This window comes from Belonocnema kinseyi, chromosome 7 (genome assembly GCF_010883055.1).
Source record: "Belonocnema kinseyi isolate 2016_QV_RU_SX_M_011 chromosome 7, B_treatae_v1, whole genome shotgun sequence".
NCBI lineage: Eukaryota > Metazoa > Arthropoda > Insecta > Hymenoptera > Cynipidae > Belonocnema > Belonocnema kinseyi.
In genome coordinates, this window is record NC_046663.1 from 70,277,016 (window position 1) to 70,302,550 (window position 25,535).

Consider the following 25,535-nt stretch of genomic DNA (forward strand, 5'->3'; position numbering starts at 1 on the left):
GTAGCAGCAGTTGAGCGAACAGTGTCGCGGTGTGCAGATTCCAAATACGTAACAGATGTCATAACAATTGAAAAAAAAACCGCGACGCTCATTTAAACTATATTTAAAAACACAAACTTTCGTTTTATATTTTCGATTGTTCAAAAATGTTTGTTTTAGATTTACCTTGAATTTTAGTGCCACATTATTCGAGAGTTCTGCGGCATTTTGTGATACATGTGACTTAAACCAATAATATTCTTGGAGTAATTACCATAATGGAGGAAGCTTCACATGTTCAAAAGGTAACACTTCTCACTGTTTTCGAATTTTTTGGTGATTGTCATGAATATCGTCATCTCGATATCATGATAATGAGAAGTAAACATTTTTTTCGATCGTCAAAGCATTACACATTATCAATGTGGTGTGCATTTATTGTATAAAAAAATGTTTGAAATATGGAAATAGATAATAATAAAACAGAAAATGTCTACGTGTACTGAAATGTCGGTACAATTAGGCCCTTGTCTAACTCCCCTCATTGGTATCGAAAAAATCCGGATATTTGTACCGAAATTTCGGTACACGTAGACACGGCCTAATAAAAATGTAATTTGAGGTCATTTTCATTTTCTAAAGCGTTTTTTATCAATTTTTACAAATAAAATATATTTTCAGTCATTTTACTTCTCCTTAAGAAAGATACAGTATACGAATCACATGCTTTTAATTGGTGTCAGTGGTGATTTAAGTAATATTATTTTTAATTTAATGAATAGTGCTGTTTTACTGGTTGCAATAAATAAAATAATTAAGATGTATGTATGTAATAATTAAGGTTTGAAGTGATGTACGTCGGCCTTGGAATCCATATCAAATGTCATTCCAATGAGATTTTTTCAAAAAGACTTTTTATCTGTTTATTCTAGCAGTAGATTCTATTTTCCCTTACCTCGTGCTCAAATTCTGCTTTTACGTTCGTAGGTCATGGTCAAACAAAAATAATTGCATGTGACTGACTCTTGACGTTGTGATGCATTCGAACCTGAACTTATCGAAAAATTAAGAAACCTTAAAAGAGAATTAAAAATCATAAAATTCTTTTAATACAATTAAAAATTATTGGAAGAGTTATGAAAAGTTGCAAGGAACAGAATCCTCTTCGACGTCTGAATTTTAGGGTGCACTTTCCTATTAAATATCGTATACAAAATACCGATTTGTTATCTGCGGAGTCTTTTTGAAACTATCTCCGGAAAAGGGATATGAGATTACTATATATTGGACAGCAGGGTTATATTTTCTAAGAAAAATAAAGCAATTTTAATCTTTAAACTTTAATAAACTGCAATAATGCTCAATGTCATAAAAATTTTATTTATTTGCAAACTGTCTATTTTTTCCTATATCACCTATTTGCTAACTATTTTCGGGTTTGTTTTTTTTTTCTACTTATATTTTAGCTTCTTAATTAAAGATTTGTATCGTTTTTTTATAAAAGATATAGAAGATTATATAGCTATCAGGTCCTCATTTGTCTTTGATAAATCTAAAAGATTTGTACTTTAGACTTTTTGCTCGTTGTTTGTAAAGAGTGAGCACTACAATACAGCTATGTAAAAAAATAGAAAATCCCTGAAATAATTTTGCTACGGAAGTATACATGTTTAACATTTTTTTATTCAAGATTATGATCAATAATATATACCCAATGTTTTTTACTTCAGAATTGGCATATTGCCAATTTGAAAGTTGAATTTTATATTTAACTTTCAAATTCAGAATTTCCATTTCAAAATGTATTGAAATTTAAAGAAATCTTTTTTATTATTTCCACTATTTTTACTTCATTGGCCAATTATACTTATGTAAGCCTATTGAGAGGCCCCCGATATAATTGTTTTATAATTTTAAAATAACTTATATAAGTTTTGTATTTTAGTTTATTTGAACCTCATGACTTACACAAGTTTTTGTTTTGAACTTTTATCTTTAAGAGTATTGATGATTTATAGACTACTAGACTTTTCCTTGAATAATTTCACGTAATTTTTTATTTATAGTTTGAATAGAAACAAAACTATCCCTAGCTTGATTTTCTACAACATCTACTTCGTTATTTTATTGCTTTTATTATTTGTTGTTAAAAAACTTCCATTTTTTATTTTTATAATATTAACCTTGATATTAGATAATTTTAAATGTAAGCAAAAAAATTACGTAACATATAAACTGGAAATCTTCCAAATAAAATTACTAGAAATTTAAGAGTCTACAATTAAGCAATCTTAAATTGATTAAAACTGTTCAAACATGGAAAAAATTCTTATTTTGCATTGAAACTTTAATAGATGAATCAAATAATTTCAAATTAAAGAATATCCAAATTACAATTTCGATTCGTTTTAAATTGATTAAACTTCAAAATTGAGCATTCTTTAAATTCGATTCGTGACAGTTTAAACAATTTTCAATAGCATTTTTTAAATTAACTTTAAAATAAAAATAAGAAAAAATAAAAAAATTTTACTGGAAATAATTTAATGAGAAAAAATTAATAATTGTATATATTAAAATTCATTAACAACGAAAGATATACTTTTAAATAAAAATTTTAATTCTTTAGATATATTTGGCGGTAGCTACGTGTCCCGAAATGTTTGTACGAATATTTACGTTTTTCACTTCGATTAGCGGAACCTGTAAACGAGACTATTTGTACCGAAATTTTGATAAAAGTAACCAGACTGTTTCGGCACATATAGACCCTGTGTACTTAAAATTATCATTAAATTCTCTGGTTTCAAGGGATTACGGCGTGAATGTGGCTGAAAGATGATTGCAAAGTGATTCAAAAGTTATAAAATTATTTCTCAGTTTAAAGAAATTTATACAGTAGCTATAGTGAAAATCGTAAAAGAAAAACTCCCAAATTAGCCAAATTATCTTGTCCAAATTATATTATTATGCGATTATCCAAATCGAACCTACCTCTCCTCCTAATGTAGAATAAAAAATACAACAAAGACAATGAAGAAAGTTTCAATAATCAGGACTTTCAAATCCTGATTTCAAAAGTATTTGGTGATTTCTTTTCTGGTTTCATTATAAAAATACTACTACGTTATATGGCGTTTCTATAGCGAACCACTTGAACAAGTTTAGTGTTGACCTCTAGAAATGTACGTAACCGATTACACAGAATGTAGACATCCGTTCATTGACTTTTAAACTACTCCTGTATTTCTGAGAGCAATTTGTCTCTACAATATAAAGTATCTTATATAAACTTACACATACATCATAATCACGTAAACGAAATTCCCTTAGAATAAATAATTATGAGCCAATGTCTTATTGGCTAAAATTATTTCTGATTTTAATATTGTAATCCAATTACATAAAATCAAACCCGTCTTTCGAAAGTATTTTGCTCAAAACTATACATTTCAAAGTTTTTTCTGAAAATTTTTAAACTGTTCTTTATATCCTTATCATGAAAAAAATATTACACTTTTATTATCTGGTCTGAAATAGTTAGTATTTATGACTAGAACTGCTTAGCATGAAGAAAACGTGACCTTAAATCTGTTTGTGGCAGGTGGTAAAAAAAGAACTAGAATACAGCTGTAACGGATTGCAACAAGGAAAATTTATTTCCACTTTCGCACTCAATATTATAATTTTCTATTATTTAATTTCAAAATTGCGGAGAAATAATAAATCAGTATTAGAGGTCGAGTCCTTTATTCGAACCATGGATCATGTAAGATCATGTGAGTCCTTTAGATCTTGAATGATGTAAGACACATTAAATAGACCTCAGAAACACAATGTATATTCCAAATAATAAATTGCAATATAACAAAAATGCTAGACTAAAAGTATTAAAGATCATTAGATCTCCAGATATTTAACGGATTGTATTTTTTCTAATAACATGTTTCTCTATTATTTTTAATAATAATTTTTTTCAAATGATAAACAAAGTATTTTAAAAAAAAATTATTTTTATGGGCATGGAATTCTCACTATTCCACTTTATGTCCCCTAGTAACTGTTACCTTCAAGGTTTCCTGTAGCATAATTCTCAATTATCTATTTTCCTTGAGCATGATGGCTCCGAAACCTATAAACAAAATCTGTGTAAAAGATCATTCTTATGGCTTGCATAGTATTATATTAAAGTAAAATAATTTACGGAATACAGTTTTATTATCCAATAAAATGTATGAGAACAACTTGAATGTTCATTTTTAAATTTAGTTATTGTTGACCTTCTCGGGAAACTAATTTCACCTGGAGATTTGCATTTTGTTTATAAGTATAATAATGTCTAAATCTAAAATTCAGAGATGAGCTTAAAGTTAGCAAAAGATTCAGGGTCAAAAAATTTGAAGCATTTATTTTTTTCCCGTAAACTGGAAATTGTTTTGTCTTCACAATGAGTGATAAATATTTAATTCTGCTTGCATAATTATTATCAAGGAAATAATTTATCATTAGTTAAAGCTAATTAATCTTGCAGTATGATTGAAAATTGACTTCTGCCATTGCTCAGCATTTTACAAAATTTTAATTCTCCAAAATCTCAGCTATTTCAAAAGTTAAAATTTCAATATTTAAAACTTGAGATGTACAATTTTAATTTACTATCCAAATTGCGTTACAGCGAAAAAATCTATCGATTACAGATATTAAGTCAGAAATGATGAACAATGTAATCACCTGATATCTATCTAATATTTGGCGTTATCAAGCAAACACTTGATAATTAGGAAAAGTGACTGAATGCGTTTCAATTTGAGATAATAGCATATTATACGCCAAGGGGGAGAAGAGGGAATGTATTAAGCAGTGCATGTTTACAGTACGAGTCGTATGCGAGCAATGATGTGCCGCATTCATGTTGGCGAGCCGAAGAAGAGCACTGAAAACATACCATCGTCAATAGAGTCCCTCTCCCCCATTATTATAACGATTATATAACAAATGCATGGATATAACCGTGTTTTTCCTGCCCGTTGAGCCGACCTGAATGGGAATGTTGCATGAAATGAAAAAAAAAGATATTTTGATTCTTTAGTAATTATTTTTTTCCAAGAAGGAAGAATGTTTTATTTAATAAGTAACATGTTTTTTGTCTTAATTAAGATTGAATATTACTCCCGCTCGCGGCATTTTTCGCTAAACGCATAGATTGGCTATATCTTTGTGACGACATTCTTCGCGGGAAAATTCAAACTACCTAAATTATGAAAAATAAAAAAAAATATAAATGGTTTCTAAACATGAATTTTAAAGTATAAATGTTTCTAAATGGCTCTCATGTATTATTAATGAATAATAATTAATAATAATTACGACAAAAAATTGAAGTAGTCTGTCCAAAAAGCTTCTACCCATTGCCGACGTGTTTGTATGTGTTGTGGTAAAGGAATACAAAATTTATTCGAATCTTTATCCTCCCTAGAATCATATACAGCTGCAAATACTTCTTAGCTACTAATCTACCGTCTTTAGGAAATCCGCCAATTTCCAAATTCATCTTTTACCTCATTTGAATCGGCTTTTATTTTCGACTTCTTGTTTTTAGCGTTTTTAAGCATTGATAGGTTATCTTAGATAATAAGCTGGATCAACTATCAAGATGAAAGCCGCGGTGGCCGCGAAACCTGATTGGTCAACATTTTGAAAAGTAACATGGCGGCTAAAGTGGTCTCATTGGTGCTCATTTGCATTCATTGGTGACGTCACATCTGTTTGAATGTGACCGTGTGATACTGCCACACTAAATCTTTATTTTCTTGGAACAGAATAATTTTTTTCAATGAAATTTAAAAAATTCTTATTCACCATCTCCATATCTCGAAAAAAAGTTGTTGCTTCTCTTTTCAAACTAAAAATGAGATATTTAATCGCTATCCAAAGACGAATTTTCAGACGCACGAAATTAGTGAGTTAAGTGATTAGTAAGTTTTTATTTTTGGTTTAAACTTAAAAATTTTATAAGTACGTGTATCTTGGTAGTATATTTATCAGTGACGGAAATACCCTAAGTATACATATTATCACTTGTAATTAAAACTGAAAAGTTAATGAATAAGAATAACATATGTCTAAATACGAATTATTAATTTTAAATGCAGAAACTAGGAAACCTGGAAAAATGTCTCAAAATTTAACGTCCAAAATTTAAACATATAATGCATCAATAAAATTATTATCAATATGTTTAGAATTATACTGTTTTTTTTTGAAAATTTTAATTTAATGATTTTCATTTGGAAATTGTCCATTTTTAATATTGTCAAATCGTTTCATAAAGTTAATATTATATGTACTGCCTTAAAAACGGGCAAAATTTTAGTACTTTTTATTGACAATATATTTTAATCCGAGCACGTAAAATATGCTAGTTGTTACACCGCTAAAATCATATTCATCATAAACATAAATGATGAATGAATATGTTTATTACATAAAATAATTTTTTTTTAATTTACTTCATATGGAAGATGAAATACCGATTTTTATAATTCGATTCACCAGTGTGGAAAATCGTCCTGCAGTCATTGCGGAAGCCTGTGTTCGATTCCTGCCGGATTCTGCCCGATTCATCTGTAATCCGATTTTTCTGTTTCAGCTCTCAGTTTAACATAATGTCTGATAAGAATATATATTTATATAAGTTCTTAAGTGTAAAATTAATATAAATAATTTAATTCTGTGAGTACGACTCCTACACTGAACGAAATAATGGGACGGTACACGTTCGTTTAGATGCAATAATTACGAATTGGCTATTTTAAGCATGTCATTATAATTGATTACTTATAATAGCTAGACCAAAAATATTTATAGAGAAAGTATCCTTAATCGGAAATCCAAGAGTGACTGAATATTTTATATAATAGTTTGTATAAGATCCGCCTATACCGCTATCATGTGTAGCATCAAATGATTCTTAATCAATCAAAGTTTTTGTGGTGAAATCTTGAAGAAAAACATGTTTAATTGAAGAAGATATAAATTCACGTACTACACATCAAGTCTTTTTGAAGTTTTCTATTAGGCCCGACTAGTAATGCAGTCCTAAAAAAGTGGCCTAGTGGTGCTTTCATAGAATCTTTGACTAACGATGTAAACGAGATAATCAGCTAGAGACGTGATATCTATATTAGAAAACTGAATTCTTAAAAATTAAATGAAACTTGCCAAAAATATCTTGAAATTTACCGACTCTAAAGTTACCGGCAGAAGTATGAACATTATTGCAAAGTTTCTGGAAATTCATACTCATTATTCTGAATTTATTAATATTCATATGAATCATGAAATGCCTAGAAAAGTTTTAAATTTGATAGGCAGTAAATGAGGACAAAATGAAATTTTACAGGAGTAATAAACAACGTTTTGTTTGTGATGGGATTTAAAATATAAAATTCCGAGGAAACTTTAGAAGCAAGTGGTTCTTATGAGCTATATATTCAAGATTCGAAATATATATTTTTTTAATTTTTAGTGAATTCAAAAGCTTTGAACATTGCATCCTAAATCACACCTACACTCGAACGCATCACCCATGAAATCTAAACGTCACAGAAGTAGCCATAATCATATAGCTAATAATCCCCAAGAATATTTTTCAATTATGCACTATTTGTTAAGAATCATACTATACTTTACTATTTGTACTTTGCAATGCAGGGACATACGCGAATTGTTGTAATGTTTACTACTTTGAGTAGTAATTTGTAGCTGTTAAAGGAATTCCAAAATTAAGTGAAGTGAAACCTAAAAATATTCCTTGTATATCTGCAGAAGATTGCAATATTTACAAAGGACTTTATAGTAAGTTCGAGAGGGACCAGCGCACCGATTTATAGACATTTGAATCCATTATTTACTAACTATTATAAATACTATAAATAAGAGAAAGAAATCTGACATTCCTTTTCTAAAAATCAGTTCAACTTTTAGTTTTTGAGTTATTAAATATTTAAGCTGGACCAAATGGAGGGCAGTATAAACAGTCGTGCGTACGTGAGCGGGTGTCCAACGTGGTGTAGTGACGGCTGTTCTCCCCTCGTTAATCCTACTTCGGCGCTATCTTTAGTAACACTTCTAATTGATTCAGACTAAATAATTTACAACTCAAAAACTAAAAGTTCGAATGATTTTTTAAAAAGCAATTTTCGATTTATTACTTTTATTTCTATACAGCTATATCAGTCCAGACAGTTGAGTATGGGGCACCCTATATAGCCACCGCCTCCCAGTAGAGCCACGGTAAATCACACCTATTGTCAAGTCTCACGATCGTAAGATGGGTGGTCACAGGCCACGATAAAATCACAACGACAAACCGGGAAAATCCTCGTGTCTTGAGAAGACGAACCGGTCCAAGGATGACAGCTTTCTGCATAAGCCTCGTAAGTAAATTGAGACGTTTTGGACACGCGGGTAAAGCTTTAAGGTTACGAACCATCCATTGATAGTTCCGCACCTCCAAGAGCATGTCGGAATTTTTCAATCTCTACTTTCTTTACTTCGGCATTTAGAAGTAAAGCATCTACTATCGGCGAGAAAATTCGAGTCCTCTGGCTTTGACGTTGAATAAGCATGTGAAGAAAAAATGGTAGGTTAATGAAAGAGGTATCATGTTAAAGGTGCAAGTGTTGTACGTTAATGAGCCGAAAAGTAATATTCCAAAAAATGATTTCTAGCTTACAGATCTGAAAATGCGATGAAAAGTGAGGAAATTTGATAGCTTTTAAAAACAGTGACCTTTGAAGCATAGTTTTTTATTGAAAAAATAATAGGAAAAATCTGAAAAAATGCACGGTGGTACATTAAACATTTCTGAACAGATTGCCATCTAAAAATTTGCAAAATATAAATAATTGTACGTTTATTGTGAATAAATATGCGAACGCACTATCTTCAGTTCTAATGAAGATAATGAAGTAATTTAAATTGGAGGTAGTTAATTGAACTATCTGTAATAATTTATAATTTTAAGGAAGTATGTGCTTCTTGTTGTCCTCGTTCAAATTGCGATATTTGAAGTCAGTTTTTTATATAGGAAACCAAGTGTGAGAGCCCCTCGTGGTGCCGTTTTTTCAGAGGATCGTCCTCGGTTTTCCTCAATGCAGGGAAAGGGTTTGAAGGCCAGATTGAGGCTCGGAGGCACAAGTTGGGTAGATCGTACTGAGGAAAACCGAGGACGATCCCCTGAAAAAACGGCACCACGCTGGGCTCTCGCGCTTGCTTTCCTATATAAAAAACTGACTTCAAATATCGCAATTTGTACGAAGACAACAAAAAACAAACGATTTTGTTTAAAAATTTTGTTTTGTTTGTTAAAACGAACAATTATTTATATTTTACAAATTTTTCGACGGCAATCTGTTCAAAAATATTTAATGTACCACCATGAATTTTTTCAGATTTTTCCTATTATTTTTTCAATAAAAAACTATGCTTCAAAGTTCACCGTTTTTAAAAGCTATACAATTTCCTCACGTTTCATCGTATTTTCAGACGTGTAAGCTACAAATATTTTTTTGGAATATCACTTTTCGGCTCATTAACGTACAACATTTGCACCTTTAAAATGATACCTCTTTCATTAACCTGCCATTTTTTCTTCACATAATTATTCAACGTCAAAGCCAGAGGACTCGAATTTTCTCGCCGATAGTAGATGAAGCAATGAACTTTCCTCACTTCTGATCTTAAAATTCAGGCCAAGGGTCTCGGTCGCCTGCTCCGCAGCTTTCTAAAGGAACGCTCCTTTGCCAATCATCTCGTGGTTCCTGACTATTTTTAAGAGAGGATCTCTGCTATTTGCAACGATCTAAGCTGTACTTAGAATAATTCGGTTATAAAGGCACTGAAGATTCAGAAGTCCACGTCCGCCTTGACGGCGTGAGATCTATAATCACGGAACAGACGAATTGAAATGCAAGCCCTTATGCATATACATAATTTTACGTGCGGTGATATCGAGGGCCGTGGCTCATTCTTCGTCCATTGAACCACCCCAAACGAGTAAAGTAGAACAGGGATGGCAAGTATGTTAGTCGCGGATACCTTGTTCAACGCCGACAAATTTGAAGGCCAAATCTGTGGAAGAAGATGCGTGTATCTGCTTTGGAGAGACTTCTTTACTGATGTTGCATCCTGAATGCGGCTTCGAGGTACGCCCTTTTATGCAGAGGTCTCCCCAGCGTTCAGATATCTAATAACACTTTTATCCACATGCTCAAGGTCCTTAAGAACGCCAATAATAATCTTTACTTTCTCTAGATAAATTTTGGCACACTTGTCAAATCCTAAATCCATACCGATCTCTCCTGTGTACTTCTTGACTATATTTAAAGCACTCTGAAGTTTGATTTTACCAGAAGCATAGATCTTCAGGTCATATATATATAATATATGAGTGACCTTATGCTCGGCATGATTAGTGTCGCTACAGAGGTATCCAGAAAAATTTCGTAGCGCGAGGGAGAGGCAAGTGTGATGCAAAAAAGCAGAGGGCTCATGGTATCGCCCTGAAAGACACCCCTCGGGAAAGTGACGTTGTTCGTAGTCACACATAAATTTTTCAATGAGATAGTAAATCTAGTTTTCCAAAGGGATATCGATCTTCCTATGTGTGGATGAACCTTCAAGCTATCCAACAAACAGATTATAAGTCTATAAAAGGTTGAATCGAAAGCTTTTCTATAGTCAACCCAGGACATTGACAGGTCGCGATAATGGGCTGCTGCGTCTTTGGAGACTCATCTGTCAAATAGCAGGTTCTCTCAGCATCCTGTAACACTTTTTTTCGAGCCATGTTCGCACATCTCTCTCCACATAGGCTAAATTCTTCGAAAATTCTATTCTTTAGGATATCTGTAAAGATCTTATACAGCGTGTTCAAACCAGTTATTCATCTGTAATTCTCTTGTTTAGACAAGTTGCCTTGTTCGGTAAGATTATAGTGTATACTAATACCAGCCACTGCGGAATGGGCGTTTCCGACTTTAAATATGAAGCGAATATGCGTGTCAGATGTTGGTGTGTAGAAGTAAACTTCTTCTACCAGAAGTTCTTGATACCATCTAGTTAGATATTACAACGTCGTCGCAAAATTACAAAAAGTCTCTACCTCGTTGGGCAGCACCGTAAACTGAACAATCGATCGTCCAGATTTTAAAAGTCAGCTTTGTCTACTTGCATAGGAATGTTTGTTATGTATAATTAAAAAGTATACTTTACTTCACTAAAATGAAAAATGGCACGTAAATAATAATTTGCACTTTCTAATATTTATCTTTCAAAATAGGTTTTCTACAATCATTCAGATCAACTTAATTGCGAAACATTCAAAGTTAAAAAATATACATCAGTCTTTTGCATTAATGAAATATTTTTTATAATTGTACACTTTTTCAGAAATTGAAGTACCCGAAGGCAGTCTTCTTCATCATCAGCAATGAATTCTGCGAAAGGTTCGCTTACTATGGAATGCGAAGTATGTACTTACTTGTCACACTAAAATATATATTATTTTATTTTCCGTTTAATTTTCTTCAGTAAATCTAAGAATAAATATTAATATATGAATATTTAATGTGTTAGACTACATAATTAAATGACGTATCAGTTTTAAAATATTTCAGCGGTTTTGGTTCTCTACCTCCATGACATTCTTCTGTATTCTGAAAACACATCTACAGTGATATACCATACCTTCGCAATGTTGGCATATTTAACACCCATTTTCGGAGCCATGTTGGCTGATTCAGTTCTTGGAAAATTCAAAACGATTTTTTACATCAGTATTGTTTACGCCGTGGGGCAACTTATGCTCGCTGCGAGCGCTACACCCTGGCTCAATTTTGGACCAAGGTAAATATTTTTTCAACTTATCATTTAGTGGCGAAATAAAATAATAAATAGATTCAATTAATTATGAAACAATAAAACAAGATAACGCTTTGAAGTATTTATTTGTAATCATTTTATGAGCATTTTGCTGTTTGTGTTTTCTTTTATGAAATAAATCTTTTCAGCTTACTGTATTGTTATATTTTAAATTAAAAAGAAAGTTTTTTGCTTGTTAACAATGTAATCTTCTTTTACTTTATAAATCGACATTGATTGATCATGAATGGCCATCAAAGATTCATCAATAGGTCCATCGACGCGTCTTGAACACGCGGATAATTATACATCATATTCAATACTATTATAGTCACAATATAAAAAAATCCTATTATAAACAAGGTAAATAATTTTATTTATTTTTTCCTCATATAAACTAGATAAACAATATATTTTGAAAAATTATAAATAAGTATTACTAGATCATAAAAGGACATGGCAGGTTCTCCAAAAAGTCATTCGACGCGTCTCGAAGATGCAAACAAACATATCAACATCACTCATCAGATATAGTATCGTTGTATTTCAAATACCAAAAAAGTTTTTTTCATATAAGCATGGTAATTTTTTAAAATTTTTCAAAGAAAAACAAAATAACATCTAATTGAAAGGGAAAAGGAGGATTTTTAAGTTCCTGGGGTCGAATTAAACCGAAATATGTCAAAAAAGTATGTATGGAATTTAGGACATTAAAAACCTCCTTCAATGAGGAGACACTAATATAAATGTAGGAGGATGAAATAGAAAACTATTTTTCCATTTCCTGATATCGATAATGAATACATTTTCATAGACGGAGTCTAAGGATGCTTCGTTCATTACTAATATTTTTAACATTAACTTATAGGATTTTTTCCTGTCAAAGATATTTCACTTTATCATTTGTCAAAAGAAATTTAAAAGTTATATTATTCAATGTGGATAATTCTCTCTTTTAAAAATGGAATTTATTGAATAAAGGAAGTTAATTTAAAAACTAGAAAAATTTCTATTCCACACATTTTCACTTTGGACCACAAAACTACAAAATCCGCAATGACTTCAATTAATTTTATTTTTACCAATTTCGATATTCTTTTCCAGAGAATTCGCGATACTTGGGTTAATATTAGTGGCAATAGGAACAGGTGGAATAAAACCATGTGTGTCTGCTTTTGGAGGTGACCAATTTATCCTGCCACAACAAGCTGCAGCTTTATCTACCTTTTTTTCGCTTTTTTATTTTGCTATCAATTCCGGTTCTTTAATCTCCACTTACATAACGCCGATATTTAGAGAAGATATTACATGTTTTGGAGAAAAGACATGTTTCTCCCTGGCCTTTTTCGTTCCTGCTGCTTTAATGACATTGTCACTAGGTAAATAACTTTACAAAATTTAAGCCAAAAATGATTTTGCAGATTTAGAATAATTTACAGCTCTCAAAAGGATGCGCTCTATAATTGAACCCTTATGCTGTAAACGTTTTTTTTGCATCTTGTCGTTGTAAACGAGAGTCTCTGAGACGCAAGGGTTTCTTTTATGTATACAATATCATTAAGTCTTCTACCTTATGGATCAGTTGAACAGCAACAGAAACACATTTTTGTTAAACAAATTTTTGCATATAAAGAATTAAAAATACCGATTTAGCCAATTTTGTCTGGGTCTCACAGACCCCCGTTACAGCGGAAGGGTTAAGTCAATCTCAAAATTTATTAGGGATTGGAATGATCTATAGAATCGACGAATATAAATCCAATTTTTTATTCCTTCTTCAGAAATAATTGCTTCAGGTGAAAATGGTTTATTTAACAGCAGTTGCTTTGATTTTTGCATTTTAGCTTCAGCCGTAAGTAAAAGCTGCAATTCTTATTCCCTTCTGATTTTATTCATTAAAAAATTCTGCACAGCTCTATTTGGTTTGTTTTTAATACAAAAAAATTATCTAGAGATTATACTGTAGTGAAAACACAAAAAGGTCAATAACTCTTGTGAAATAAACAATTTTACCTGGAGCTATTACTCCTTAAGTAATTTTCAGATAAGTCCGTATAAAGAAACAAGTTACGTTTATTCCGTATCAAAAGTCAGGTTCGGGCTGCTCCGTATATGGAATCAAGTTCATTTTTATCAATTTTGACATTTGGACTTTTGGCGATGAAATAAACAAAAACCAGGCCGTTTTGCAATAGGTCATTAAATTTTATAGAATTCATGGCAATATTATGCTAGATTATTTTATTTCAAAAAAGCGAATTGTCACAAATAGACTTGTTTCGATATATATAAATATAGCAACTCTAACCTAATGTTTTAGGGGAACATAGGACAAAATGACGACAGGGGCAAAACGGGACGATTGTATGGTGTGACGCAATCTACTGGAAATTGTAGGAACTTTGTTTTGAGTCGTTCCCAAGATTTCCCGTGTTAATTTTTTATCATTTTGTTGTTACATTTCAAGTTATGAAAATCATGGATCGCTTTCGTGTTCAATTTTAATTTTGACTGATTTTCAACTCATTGTAATTAATACAAATGTTTGTTTAATTGAAATTCTGTTGTAAATTTAATAGCCCTTCTTTTGCATCCGAAGCGTTTTTGATTGCGAGTATTATCGCGATTTTCAGGAGTCATATTGGAAAAACTACTTTCTTGGCAGAATGGGCTGGGGCAAAACGGGACATCGTGCGAGCTATAGTGGAGTGCGCATTAGTTTCGATTTCTGCTGAATGCAAAAATCGAAGGTCGCGATTGTTTGCTGCAATATTAGTTGTTTAAGGCACCTATACTGTTGAATGCGGAAAAATGTATGTTAGTATGAAAAAAAATCCTCAAGCCAAATCGTCCCGTTTTGCCCCATAATCCTCTATATAGAAAAAACGTAACTTGTTTCTTTATACGGAATGAACTGATCTTGATTCCATATTCACGGAACAGTCGAAGTAAGCTTTAGTATCTATTCAAAAATGAATTTCAATTGAAGGATAGCAGTACAGAACTAGATGACCAACATTTTGACCAAAGTTAGGTTAATTGCATAAAAAATTCTTAACAAATCAAATACGCATTGTCATAAAAAGATTGTTACGAAATCTTATTTTTTGATACAATCATTTTCTTTATGATTTTTAATAAAATTGTAGTTAAAATTCAACAAAAATTTGAACGTAATAAGATATTTTTTCTTCCATTTAGCATTGATATTTCTTGAAATTATTATCATTCAATAAATAAAAAATTTATATTTTCTTTTTTTTTCGGTTTTTTAGCAAAAAATGTATGTCGGACTATGATATGATATTTTTCGGCTAAATTTTTTACATCAAACTTTGTTTACCCGAATTCTGATACCGAATATTGAAAACATATTTTGAAAGCATTGAAAGCCTACATGAACGTTAAGTTGGTCATACTGATTGTTAACTTCCACATCCGTTTTCTTGAACCTGGATAACTTTTTTTAATTACACTTTTTGGTCTCAGTTCAGTAATAGAACTTAGCTTGTGAGTATACTTTTGCTTCATCTTTAAACAGCGATTTCGATTTTACAGATAGATTTTTCGAATCTCTGAAAAATTTCCATTTTGTTGGTCATCTGGTTGCCCGCCTTCAATTTACAATCACTATATTTTTCTTAATTTGCTACATTACTTCAAAAATTGCTCCACTTTGAAGTGGACTGTCCGAACTGAACATCTTTAACTGACGTTCATCTATTAAATTTTAGTAATCTTCCTTCTTGGCAAACCCCTATACAAGATTAGAGAACCTGAAGGCAATGTGGTATTGAATGCCTCCAGATGTATTACAGTATGTAAAATTTTGCTATTTTATATTCTATTAGTGGACTTTATTTGTTTTGATTAAAAATACTTTATTTTGAATTTCAGTACTCCATACAGAAGAAAATTGCTACTTCAAAAAAGAATAAAAGAGAGCACTGGTTGGATTATGCGGATGATAAGTACAGCCCAAAAATGATTGAGGATATGAAAGCAACCATGAGAGTGCTGAAACTCTTTTTGCCTTTGCCATTTTTTTGGGCACTTTTTGATCAACAAGGATCCAGGTGGACCTTTCAAGCTGTGAATATGAATGGCGAACTTGGTTGGTTAACATTAAAACCTGATCAAATGCAGATTATGAATCCATTTCTCATTCTTGTTTTTATTCCTCTCTTCAATGGATGCCTATATCCTCTCTTCAACAAGTTGCGCATCATCAACACGCCACTGAAGAAACTGACTTTTGGGGGACTGTTAGCAGCTTTTTCGTTTCTCATATCTGCTCTAGTCGAATTTCAAATTGAGGTATTTTAAAATTTCCTAATCAACTTTTATATTAATATATATGTTACGCACAAAGAATGAAATCAACCATGTTCGAAAATGGCCGGTCATTGTCAACCATGGCCGAGCATTGTTGTCTAATTGTCTAATAGGCCGGCCTGCAGGGGAAAAATTTTATTTTAAATCTAATATTTTTCAAACTTTTCAGTTAAATAAAAAATACTTCCCTAATGATTAAAGTCGAGTGTAACCCTCTGAGAGGTTATGCACATGTAAAATTTAAAAAATAACAACCATTTTATTAAATAAGTGCTCGAAAAAAGTAACATTTCTAGAAATTTTAGAGTACATACAATTCTATTATATAATAAGAAATCTAGATGTGCAATTAATTTGAATGCAAATTACAAAACTTGCATAATAGTTAGAATGAGGGTTGAGAACTGAAATATCGATAAAAACACATGGTTGTCAATCTTTTTATTTTAACTGTGGCTCAATGAAAAATTATTATTATTTTGTAAAGTTGTTGCGATTGTTTAAAAAAATAATAAGTTTATAGTACTTGCTAAGTTTGCTTCTAATAAGTTGTTGAGAACCTGCTAAAATTTTAAAAATGTAAATTTTTAGATATTTAATTATTTTTCCATTTTTTTAATCCTGAAAAGTTGAAGCTTTGGGTAAGGTATTTTTAGTAATTCTTATTTTTTTCATTGATTGAGAAAAATACAATATTTCTGAAAATTTAAGTCAGACATGGACTTTCATTTATAAATACAAAATTTCAAATTTCTTGCAAGTTCGGAAGAATGGCAAAAAAATTCTGCTTTGTTGGTGGATTTTATTGAAAAAAATTTTCAAGTATTCCTCGCATATTATCAATCTCGGTTTCATTACACGCTGAGTGGTGGTCTCCATATATAAAATCACACAGTTTAATAGGGTTTCTTAATAAGAAATATTATAAATACATGTATATGTTTTAATGATCAAAAATAACTATTTTTTAGTACAAATTTTGTGATAGAAAAATTTTCTCCACTTCAGAATAATCATTAAAAATAATAAAAATTTTAATTTTAATTTGGAATGTTTTTTCAGCGAACTCAATTTTTGAATTTTTATTAGACTCTTTCATTATTTTTTTAAGAATTCAGACTTTTTTAGATATAATTTTTTTAAACTGTTATAACAGTTTTTCAAACAGATTTACACTTTTTTCACTTATATTACATTTATATATCATGTTGAATAATTTAAAAATATGTTTATCAAATTACAGTTTTTTCATTTTACCAGATTTTCTGTGTTTACAATAGGGTAGTCAAAATTCATAACCGTAAAAAAGCCCCTGGGCTTTTAAAGTCAACACGGGGTTTTAAACGGGAAAGACTAGGTTTTCAAAAAAGTGGTGAAAAGAAGTATTTTTAACTAACTTTTTGTAAATTGAATTTTCTTAAGAACTTTTTAAGGAGAAATTTTCCACTCAATAACTCCCCCTTCCCCCTTTCCTAAACCCCTTGTATTGTGTCCGTAAAATGTTCAAAAAATTGTAAATGAATGAATGACTTCATGATTGAATTCATGAATTATTAATTATTATTATGTATCAAATTCTTGGTTGCCCGACAATGGCTTCACCAAGGGCATATGTTCTATAAAAAACAGCAGTTTAATGTAAAATTCATGCTAAAGACGGTATTTCATTTTTTATTTCTTAACATGAATTATTTTCATTCTATAAGTGTCAAGTTTCAAAGTATATTCGAATTAATTTTAAATTGTTTAAACAATTATTTGCTTAAAAATTTTTTTTTCTTTGAAATCTTGAATAGTTATCATTTTTTGAGAGAAATTATACGGTTGATGAGTTTCTAGAATAATATTTCATGCTTAAGATATTTGGCACTTATTTTTTAAAACAATTTTTGTCCTGTTAATTGTAAAAAGTTATTAATTTCTGAAATCACTGACACATTTAACCAAGGTTGAGAGTAATATATTTTTTTCACGATATTTGGAAATTATTTAAACAATTTTCATTTATTCAAACATTTTTTTCCTAGGAAATCTTGAAAAGTTACTATTTTCTGGAATCAATAATGCATTTAGTGCATGTAAAGAGTGATAATTTTTATGAAAGACAGTTTATAATAATTTAAACAATTTTTATTTGTGTACAGAATGTTTTTTCCATGTAAATCTCGGAAGTTATTACCTTAGGGAACTAAGGATGCAGCTATTGTATGTCAAGAGTGATATTTATTGTGGAGAAGAGATTTTTTTTTTTAAAATGTTTTTCGTTATTTTCGTGCACCATGTCTTTGATAAAGAAATATCGCTCTTAACATTCATTACCTAGGACAATACTTTCGTAAAATAATAACTTTTCACTATTTACAGAATGAAAAATGGTTTCAAACTTGTTAATTGTGTCATACATTCTAGAAAAAAAACCTTTTGCAATTAACAGGAGATACATTGTTTAAAAAAATTATATTTGTTCAAATAATTACCCAATATGTTAAGCAAAGAATATTATTCTTGACATTCATCATCTGTATTAGTTATCCCGAAAAATTGTAACTTTTCACGATTTACGAGCGAAAAAAATCTAAAGAAATAGTAATTGTTTAAATAATTGAATATTAGTTTTAAAAACACTTTAAAACTTATTAAAGACATTTTATTTGAATACAAAATACCTTATTAGTTGTTTAATAATAAATCATAAGCGATTTAAATGCGTCAGGTTCTTTGACCGTAACATGTGTATAAATGTAAAGATAAACTGAGGAACAATGTTATTGAATTGGAAGTACACATTAAATTTTGCGCACTTATTGATTCAAATTAATATACTGTCGAATTCATAAAATTTCTATTGAGTCGAAATAATTAATTATTGTTTCATGTGATTTTCAGTTGAATTTGAATATTATTTTTCCTCAGTGTATATTTTAAACTTACTCTTATAAAATTACAACACTTGTAGAAAACATATGCAGTGGTTCCTATTGCTGGTTCGGCACAATTAAGGATATTTAATACTTTGAATTGCACTGTGCCAATTACAGTTCAAAATGAAACAACCGAGATCAAAGCACTGGATTTTTGGGAGAATAAAGACATTACAGCAAAGGGATCTGTCGAATTAAATTTCACAGCCAATTTCGCATCTTGTCATAAAGATAAATATTCTATTGAATCAGGCGATACAAGAGGTGAGCATTATTTTTATAGTAATTCATAAATTATCACGGAAAATTAAATTTCGTGATATAGAATGGTTTTCAATTTCCAGTGTTATAAATCGATCTACGTTTAAAAAGGGATATTTAAATAAAAGTATTTAAATTTCGAAATATATGATTTGAAGGATTTAAACGTTAAATTGTGAATTAAAAATTGAAAAGTTTAAATAATTCAGGTATATTGAAAAAAATTTTAAATGGAATCTTCCATTTTCAAACTAATTGAATACCTAATATGGATTTTAAATCATTGATACGCATTCATATAATCGGACATTTTAAATGTTTAAAAAGTAAAAACTTGAAAGAATTAAAAATCGAAGTTTTAAATTGTCATTCACGAAATATTTATATTTGGAAAAATTAAAATCATAAAAGGCTTTCGGTTTTAAACCAAAAAAAAGTTAAATAAAATTCAAAAAGAAAAGCTTAAATTCTTTAGCTTGAAGACTGAAAATATTAGGTTTTGAAAGTAAATGCTTTAATTGGGAAATTTTCTGCATAGATGCACTAAAAATTAAACACTTCGAATTGCGAAGTAACATAAAATAGTATTTTTTTTAATTTTGCATGATTCATATTAATATTTTCGAGCTATTTACATAAAAAGTTATGTAAATATAGGAAGTTTTCTGAAGCTGAAGGTTTCACAAAAATTGATAGCAATGCAGGTTTTAAGCTTTTAAAAATGAACGAATTAATTTTAAGAGCATTTAATTTTGAATCTTTTGTCTACATTTAAAGCATTTAAGGTAGTTTGCGTGATAAAAATCAAGCTTCTACAAGAAAAAAGTTTTCTGTGATTTTAAGAATTAAAATGGTGTTATCAGTCACGTCTTTTAAAAGAAAATACATTATTTTTCATGAGAAAATGTACAATTTACAAAAAAAAATTATTTAAAAAATAGTTTTTGTAGTTCATTTTTTTCTTATTGTCGCGTCTTACCAATTTTTTCAGAATAGTTGAATTTTTATTAAATATTGTTTATTTTTTCGTGGAACACTTTCCCTTTAACTCTACTATTTTCAATTGTAAAAATAAGTGAATAATCTGAACATATTTATTTGTTTAAAAAATGGTATCTATAAAAACATTGTTTTAACAATTTAGCCATAGAAAAATTTACTTTTAAAATTGGAAAAAGTAGAGTTGTAGAGAATTTTTCCTATCTGAAATTGGATCATCAGTAATATTATTTTAATTTTTTTAATAATAGAAAAACTATTATTGCAGGAGTTCTGATTTTGGGCATGAAAAGTACCTTTAAATTTTTGAAAAGGAATACTTAATTCAGATGAAATTACAAATTTATAAAACTGCTCTGAAATTCCGATATAAAGTAGAAAACTTGAATCATACAGGATTTTAAATGTAGCTTCTTAAAATGTAGATTGTAAATTGGAAAATAAATTCAAAGTCAAAAGAGTCTCCACCTAGAAATTTAGAAGCATTAAAACCTTACAATTTTCAAAATCAATGCTTAAAACACTTTCAACCTAAGCTCTTTCAAAATTGAGCTCCGACTTATGTATGAATAAACTGATGAAAGTTCCATGCAAAAATAAAAAATAAAATATTTAGGTAAGATCAGAGTGACCGAAGCTGAAGCGACATCTTGGGTGATTACAAGAACGGGCCTGGATTTTAGTTACACTGACTCAGTAAAAAAAGCCAAGGACAAGGATTTCCGACTTCGAGGACTTGTATCACTTCAAGACACTGAAAGTGGGACATTAAAATTAGTTCAAGATGTTACAACTAAAGCAAAATTTATTCTAACAAAAAACTTAAGTCTGACAAATTTAGAAGAATTTAGTGCTGGAACTTTCGATATATATTTGAATGAAACACGTGTTTTACAATCAGTGAATTTCAAAAAAGGTGGCGTTTACACAATAGTCGGTTATCTTTCGAATACTATAAAGGTGGCTAAAGTGATAACCATAACGCCAGATAATTGGGTCCATATGCTGTGGTTACTTCCTCAATATATAGTCATCACCATGGGAGAGGTCATGTTCTCGGTGACAGGATTAGAATTTGCTTTCACCCAAGCACCAACGAGTATGAAGTCATTATTACAAGCTGCATGGCTACTGACAGTAGCATTTGGAAATCTTATTGTAATTATCATTGCAGAGACTTCTTTGATGAAACAGGTGAATTTAGCCATTTTTAAACTATTTGAAAGTACAATCATTTTAGTTTAATTTAATAAATTCAAATTTCAATCCCAGAAATCACAGTGGTTCAGAAGTTACACTTTGAGGAAAATATTATATATTAGTTTCCTTTCAAAAATTATATCAACGAGTGGGGAACAACTCCACTTCTAATCCATTTATAATCCCAAGTAATCCACCTGTAACCTTAAAAAAAATGTGTAATTCCAGGCAAAATTTATTCGTAATCCAGAGTAATGTGTTTGTAATCCCAGGCAATTCACTTGTTATTCCGGGTAATCTATTTGTAGTTCGAGATAATCCACTTGGAATATAGAGTAATGCACTTTTGATACCAGACAATTGTTTTTTTATATCAGATAAACCACTTTTAATACAGAGTAATCAACATGTAATCCAAAGTTATTAATTTGTAATCAATTATTTTTTTCATGAATATCGCCCGGATATTTTTTTCACTCTACAAAAAAGTAAATGCATTTAAAGAAAAAAAGAGATTTAGAGGATCCATAAGCCTCATTAAGTTTAACACGTATTTCCATAAGAAAAAAGAACGTTTTTGTATATTTTATTCAGAATCGTCAATATTAGGTGAGTTAAGATGAAACTTGTTATATCCCTGTACAGTTAGGCACAAAATACGAATCAGAACCTATTTATTAAAATATTGTCCCATAAGATTGTTTTATAGGGTCCCAAAAAAACCCTATATGAGAAATTTGGTTTTTCGAGTTTTTGGCGATAATTATTTGTTGCTGTTTTTTAAATACTGCTTGCTTATAGCATAAAATTCAACCTTCTACCCAAAATAGATGATGATCTAAATTGTTTACACAATTTATTATTACTTTGATCAATTTTCTCTTAGAATAAAGCTAGTCGTGGGTTTCCCCGAATAGTACACTTTAGTTTCAACCTTTAAATCAGAGTAAGGTAATAATTAATGCAAATTAACAAACATACTTGTTTTAACAATTTAGAATTATTTATCACTGTATTCTCCTAGAATAATACTAGATAGTTGTAGTTTTTGTGAAATTTTTCACTTTTTGTCCACTTTGTACTCATAGTGAGATGATAATTAATTCAATTTAGCAAACATAATATTGTTCGAAAAATTATTAAGGTTATAACTATCTTCTCCTACACTCAAAAAAATGTATGTTTAAATCGACCCGAATTCTGGTTAAATATACCCTTACTGTTTTTTCTGGTTAAAGTAATCAGAATTCTGATTGTTTTAATCAGAATTAAAAGAAGAAAAAGTTCTTAGAATCACTCAAAGAATACGTGAGAATTTTCTCAGAAAGTTTTAAATAATTTTTTTGATTTTGCAATTTGTCAATTTTTGAAAAATTAAAAAATTGCTCCAAAAATTCTAAAAAAATTCAGGTGAATTCTTTGTTTGATTCTAACAACTTTTTATGTGAAATCGACGACGATTTTAGGTTCTCTCTCCTTTTGGTCGCCAAACAAATTTATGAATGTCAAAATTATAATTCAAGGAACCTTTTAGATTAAACGAGAGGTTAAAGGATTCCTGAATGGTTTGGGTCCGGACTAGAGCGTTTAATTTCTTTTAAACTGAAGTCCAACTTAAACGTTTCGGATTCCTGCCACATTCTCATAATAATAAAGTTTCAAAAGCTAACATTTCTTCCATTTTTTTCAGTCGTACGAATTTTTACTTTTCTGTGGCTTGATGGTCATCGATATGTTGATCTTTGCTTTGATGGCTAAATTTTACAAATACGTTGAAGAACCTGATAAGGAAACTGAAGGTAATGATATCCCCATGCATCAAAAAATTGGATCCGTGAACTCATCATTTGTGGACGACAGTGGGAACAAAACTGAACGGTGATACAATAATACACTCAAAACGCAGAATTACAAGAAGAACATCTGACACATACTCCGCATCACGAGATTCATTGCAAACATCGAAACATCTATAGGAATTCAATGTTCCTAAATACATACGCTTCTGTAAATACGTATACTACTCTATTGTCCTCACATAGTTTTAGATCGTTATTTTTTTACTTTCTACTATTTTCAGTCAATGAAGATAAGAAAAATATAATACTACATACAGTCCACCTAGAAATAGAGATTCATTAACCTTTAACTATTTTCCAGGGTGGTCAAAACACTGATAAAAAATTCACTAATTATTCTAAAAGACTTATTAGGGAAAGTAGGAAAATTGTATAGTTTCACTTTTTCTCCTCGCTTTTAGATGAAACCTAAAATAATTTTGCAAATAAATAGAAAAAATGCAGAGATGGAAAATTTCTTAGGGATTCTGCTTAAGTGAAGATTGAAGAACACGAGTTATAGGAACATACTATGTATTTTATAAAGTAGAAATTTACGATCGATACAAGAGCTTGGAGTTTAGATTAATGTGAAGAGTTCCATAAAATATTTTTTTTATTTTGAATCAAACTATTAAATGTAATATTGATATATCAAATTATCGGTTTTGAACTCTTTTTAGTGGTTATGGAATTCAATGCCAAAATTTAATTCAAATTAAAGACTTTTAATTCGGAAAGACTGAATATTGGACGCATATAATTTTCAGTGAAACCAAAGTTGAAGGATTACGTTTCCAATATATTGACAAAATTAAAATCGGATATTTCATATTTTTAGAATTTTCAAAAATCTCAGCTCTTTACAACTTTAAAATGACTGGTTTAGTTCAAAATGCGGGAGATTCTGCAACGTTCAAATTTGGGAGAATATTGGCCTACAATTTTGGAAAGAAAGTCGAGAAATTAAAATTTTCAGTAATTTCAAACTATTCAGTATGTGATTTATATATTTGTTAAATCTATAGTATTATTATACCATTAAGCCATTTTCCGTTTCGGGGTAGGCGTGACTCACTTGGGGAGAAAGGGAGTAATGTGGGGGAGGGAATATAGAATTTTAAATTGTTCTAGAACTCCTGTGTTATTTATTTAAATATGATTATACCACACCAAACTCTCGCTTTCCGTCGCCCAGTTCTCAGCCTTCCTAGAACTGTTGGCCCGCGCAGTTTCTCAGGGGAGTGGGGCGAGAGCGGTTGCGACATTATATATATTGATATATATTCCAATTGGAAACGAGTCAGGCGGCCCTCGCTGTTTACGTGTCTGTCCTCCCGAAATCAGTCCAAGGCCATTTGAAGGCAACCCCCGACACTTGACTGAAAGAGAGATTTGGTGTATAATATTATATAATATTTAATATATGAAATATAATGTATAATGTATAGTATATAATATACAGTCCAAAAAAAGTTCCAGTTAAAGTTACTAGACGCGTCTAGTTAAAAAAGTCTAGTTATTTTAACCAGAAATTATGGTTAATATGACTATGAAATTTTAGTTAATGAATTCTAGTCTTTTTAATTTTCTGGTTTAAACTATTCTGGTTAATATGTATATTAACCAGAAACTTATGATAAGTTTAACCAGAATTTATAGTTGAATTAACCAGAATTCTGGCTGGTTCAACCCGCATTTTTTCTGAGTGTATATTATAATACGTAATATAATTATATACTATTAACTTAATAATAGGGTCTTATTTACACACTCCAGCCATACTTTCCGCGGTCTTCCTATGAGCACACGGTCACTTTACCTTATCACTTTACCTTGATACACATGTTTGGTTAATCGTTCAGCATTCATTCTCTCAACATGCCCAAAATATCTTAACCAAATTGTTTCACATGTATGTCAACTAGCTTTTCCTCTATACCGAATTCTTTGAGGATTATCTCATTGCGTTAATTCATTCTTGTCCTTTTCCTGATAGTCAACGTCTCGCTACCGTATAGTGCAGTCGGTATAAATATAGAATTACAGTCAAACCTCGTTTATTGCAACCCTAGTT

At 30.3% G+C, this 25,535-nt stretch overlaps 1 protein-coding gene and 1 long non-coding RNA gene across 2 annotated transcripts; one reads left to right on the forward strand and one right to left on the reverse strand.

Annotated features, from left to right (window-relative positions):
- Nucleotides 1-24,904, forward strand: LOC117177054 (peptide transporter family 1). Its single transcript, XM_033367521.1, has 9 exons — nucleotides 1-284; nucleotides 11,434-11,512; nucleotides 11,661-11,889; nucleotides 13,009-13,283; nucleotides 15,639-15,721; nucleotides 15,802-16,221; nucleotides 19,196-19,424; nucleotides 21,037-21,614; nucleotides 23,311-24,904. Exons 1-9 carry the CDS (start codon nucleotides 258-260, stop codon nucleotides 23,500-23,502), a joined length of 2,112 nt encoding a protein of 703 aa, XP_033223412.1. The 5' UTR covers nucleotides 1-257; the 3' UTR covers nucleotides 23,503-24,904.
- On the reverse strand, nucleotides 3,927-19,262 carry LOC117177055. Its single transcript, XR_004467659.1, has 3 exons — nucleotides 19,171-19,262; nucleotides 6,510-6,603; nucleotides 3,927-4,111 (listed from the first exon to the last, which is right to left on the reverse strand). It is a non-coding gene; the product is annotated as an uncharacterized LOC117177055 (long non-coding RNA).
- Nucleotides 24,905-25,535: the final 631 nt, after the last annotated feature.

Excerpts from the sequence above, each read along its gene's own strand:
- LOC117177054 (XM_033367521.1), top strand. The coding sequence starts at position 258 with ATGGAGGAAGCTTCACATGTTCAAAAG. Across the intron at positions 11,890-13,008 it reads TGGCTCAATTTTGGACCAAG|AGAATTCGCGATACTTGGGT; the intron begins GTAAATATTTTT and ends ATTCTTTTCCAG. Across the intron at positions 13,284-15,638 it reads TTTAATGACATTGTCACTAG|TAATCTTCCTTCTTGGCAAA; the intron begins GTAAATAACTTT and ends ATTAAATTTTAG.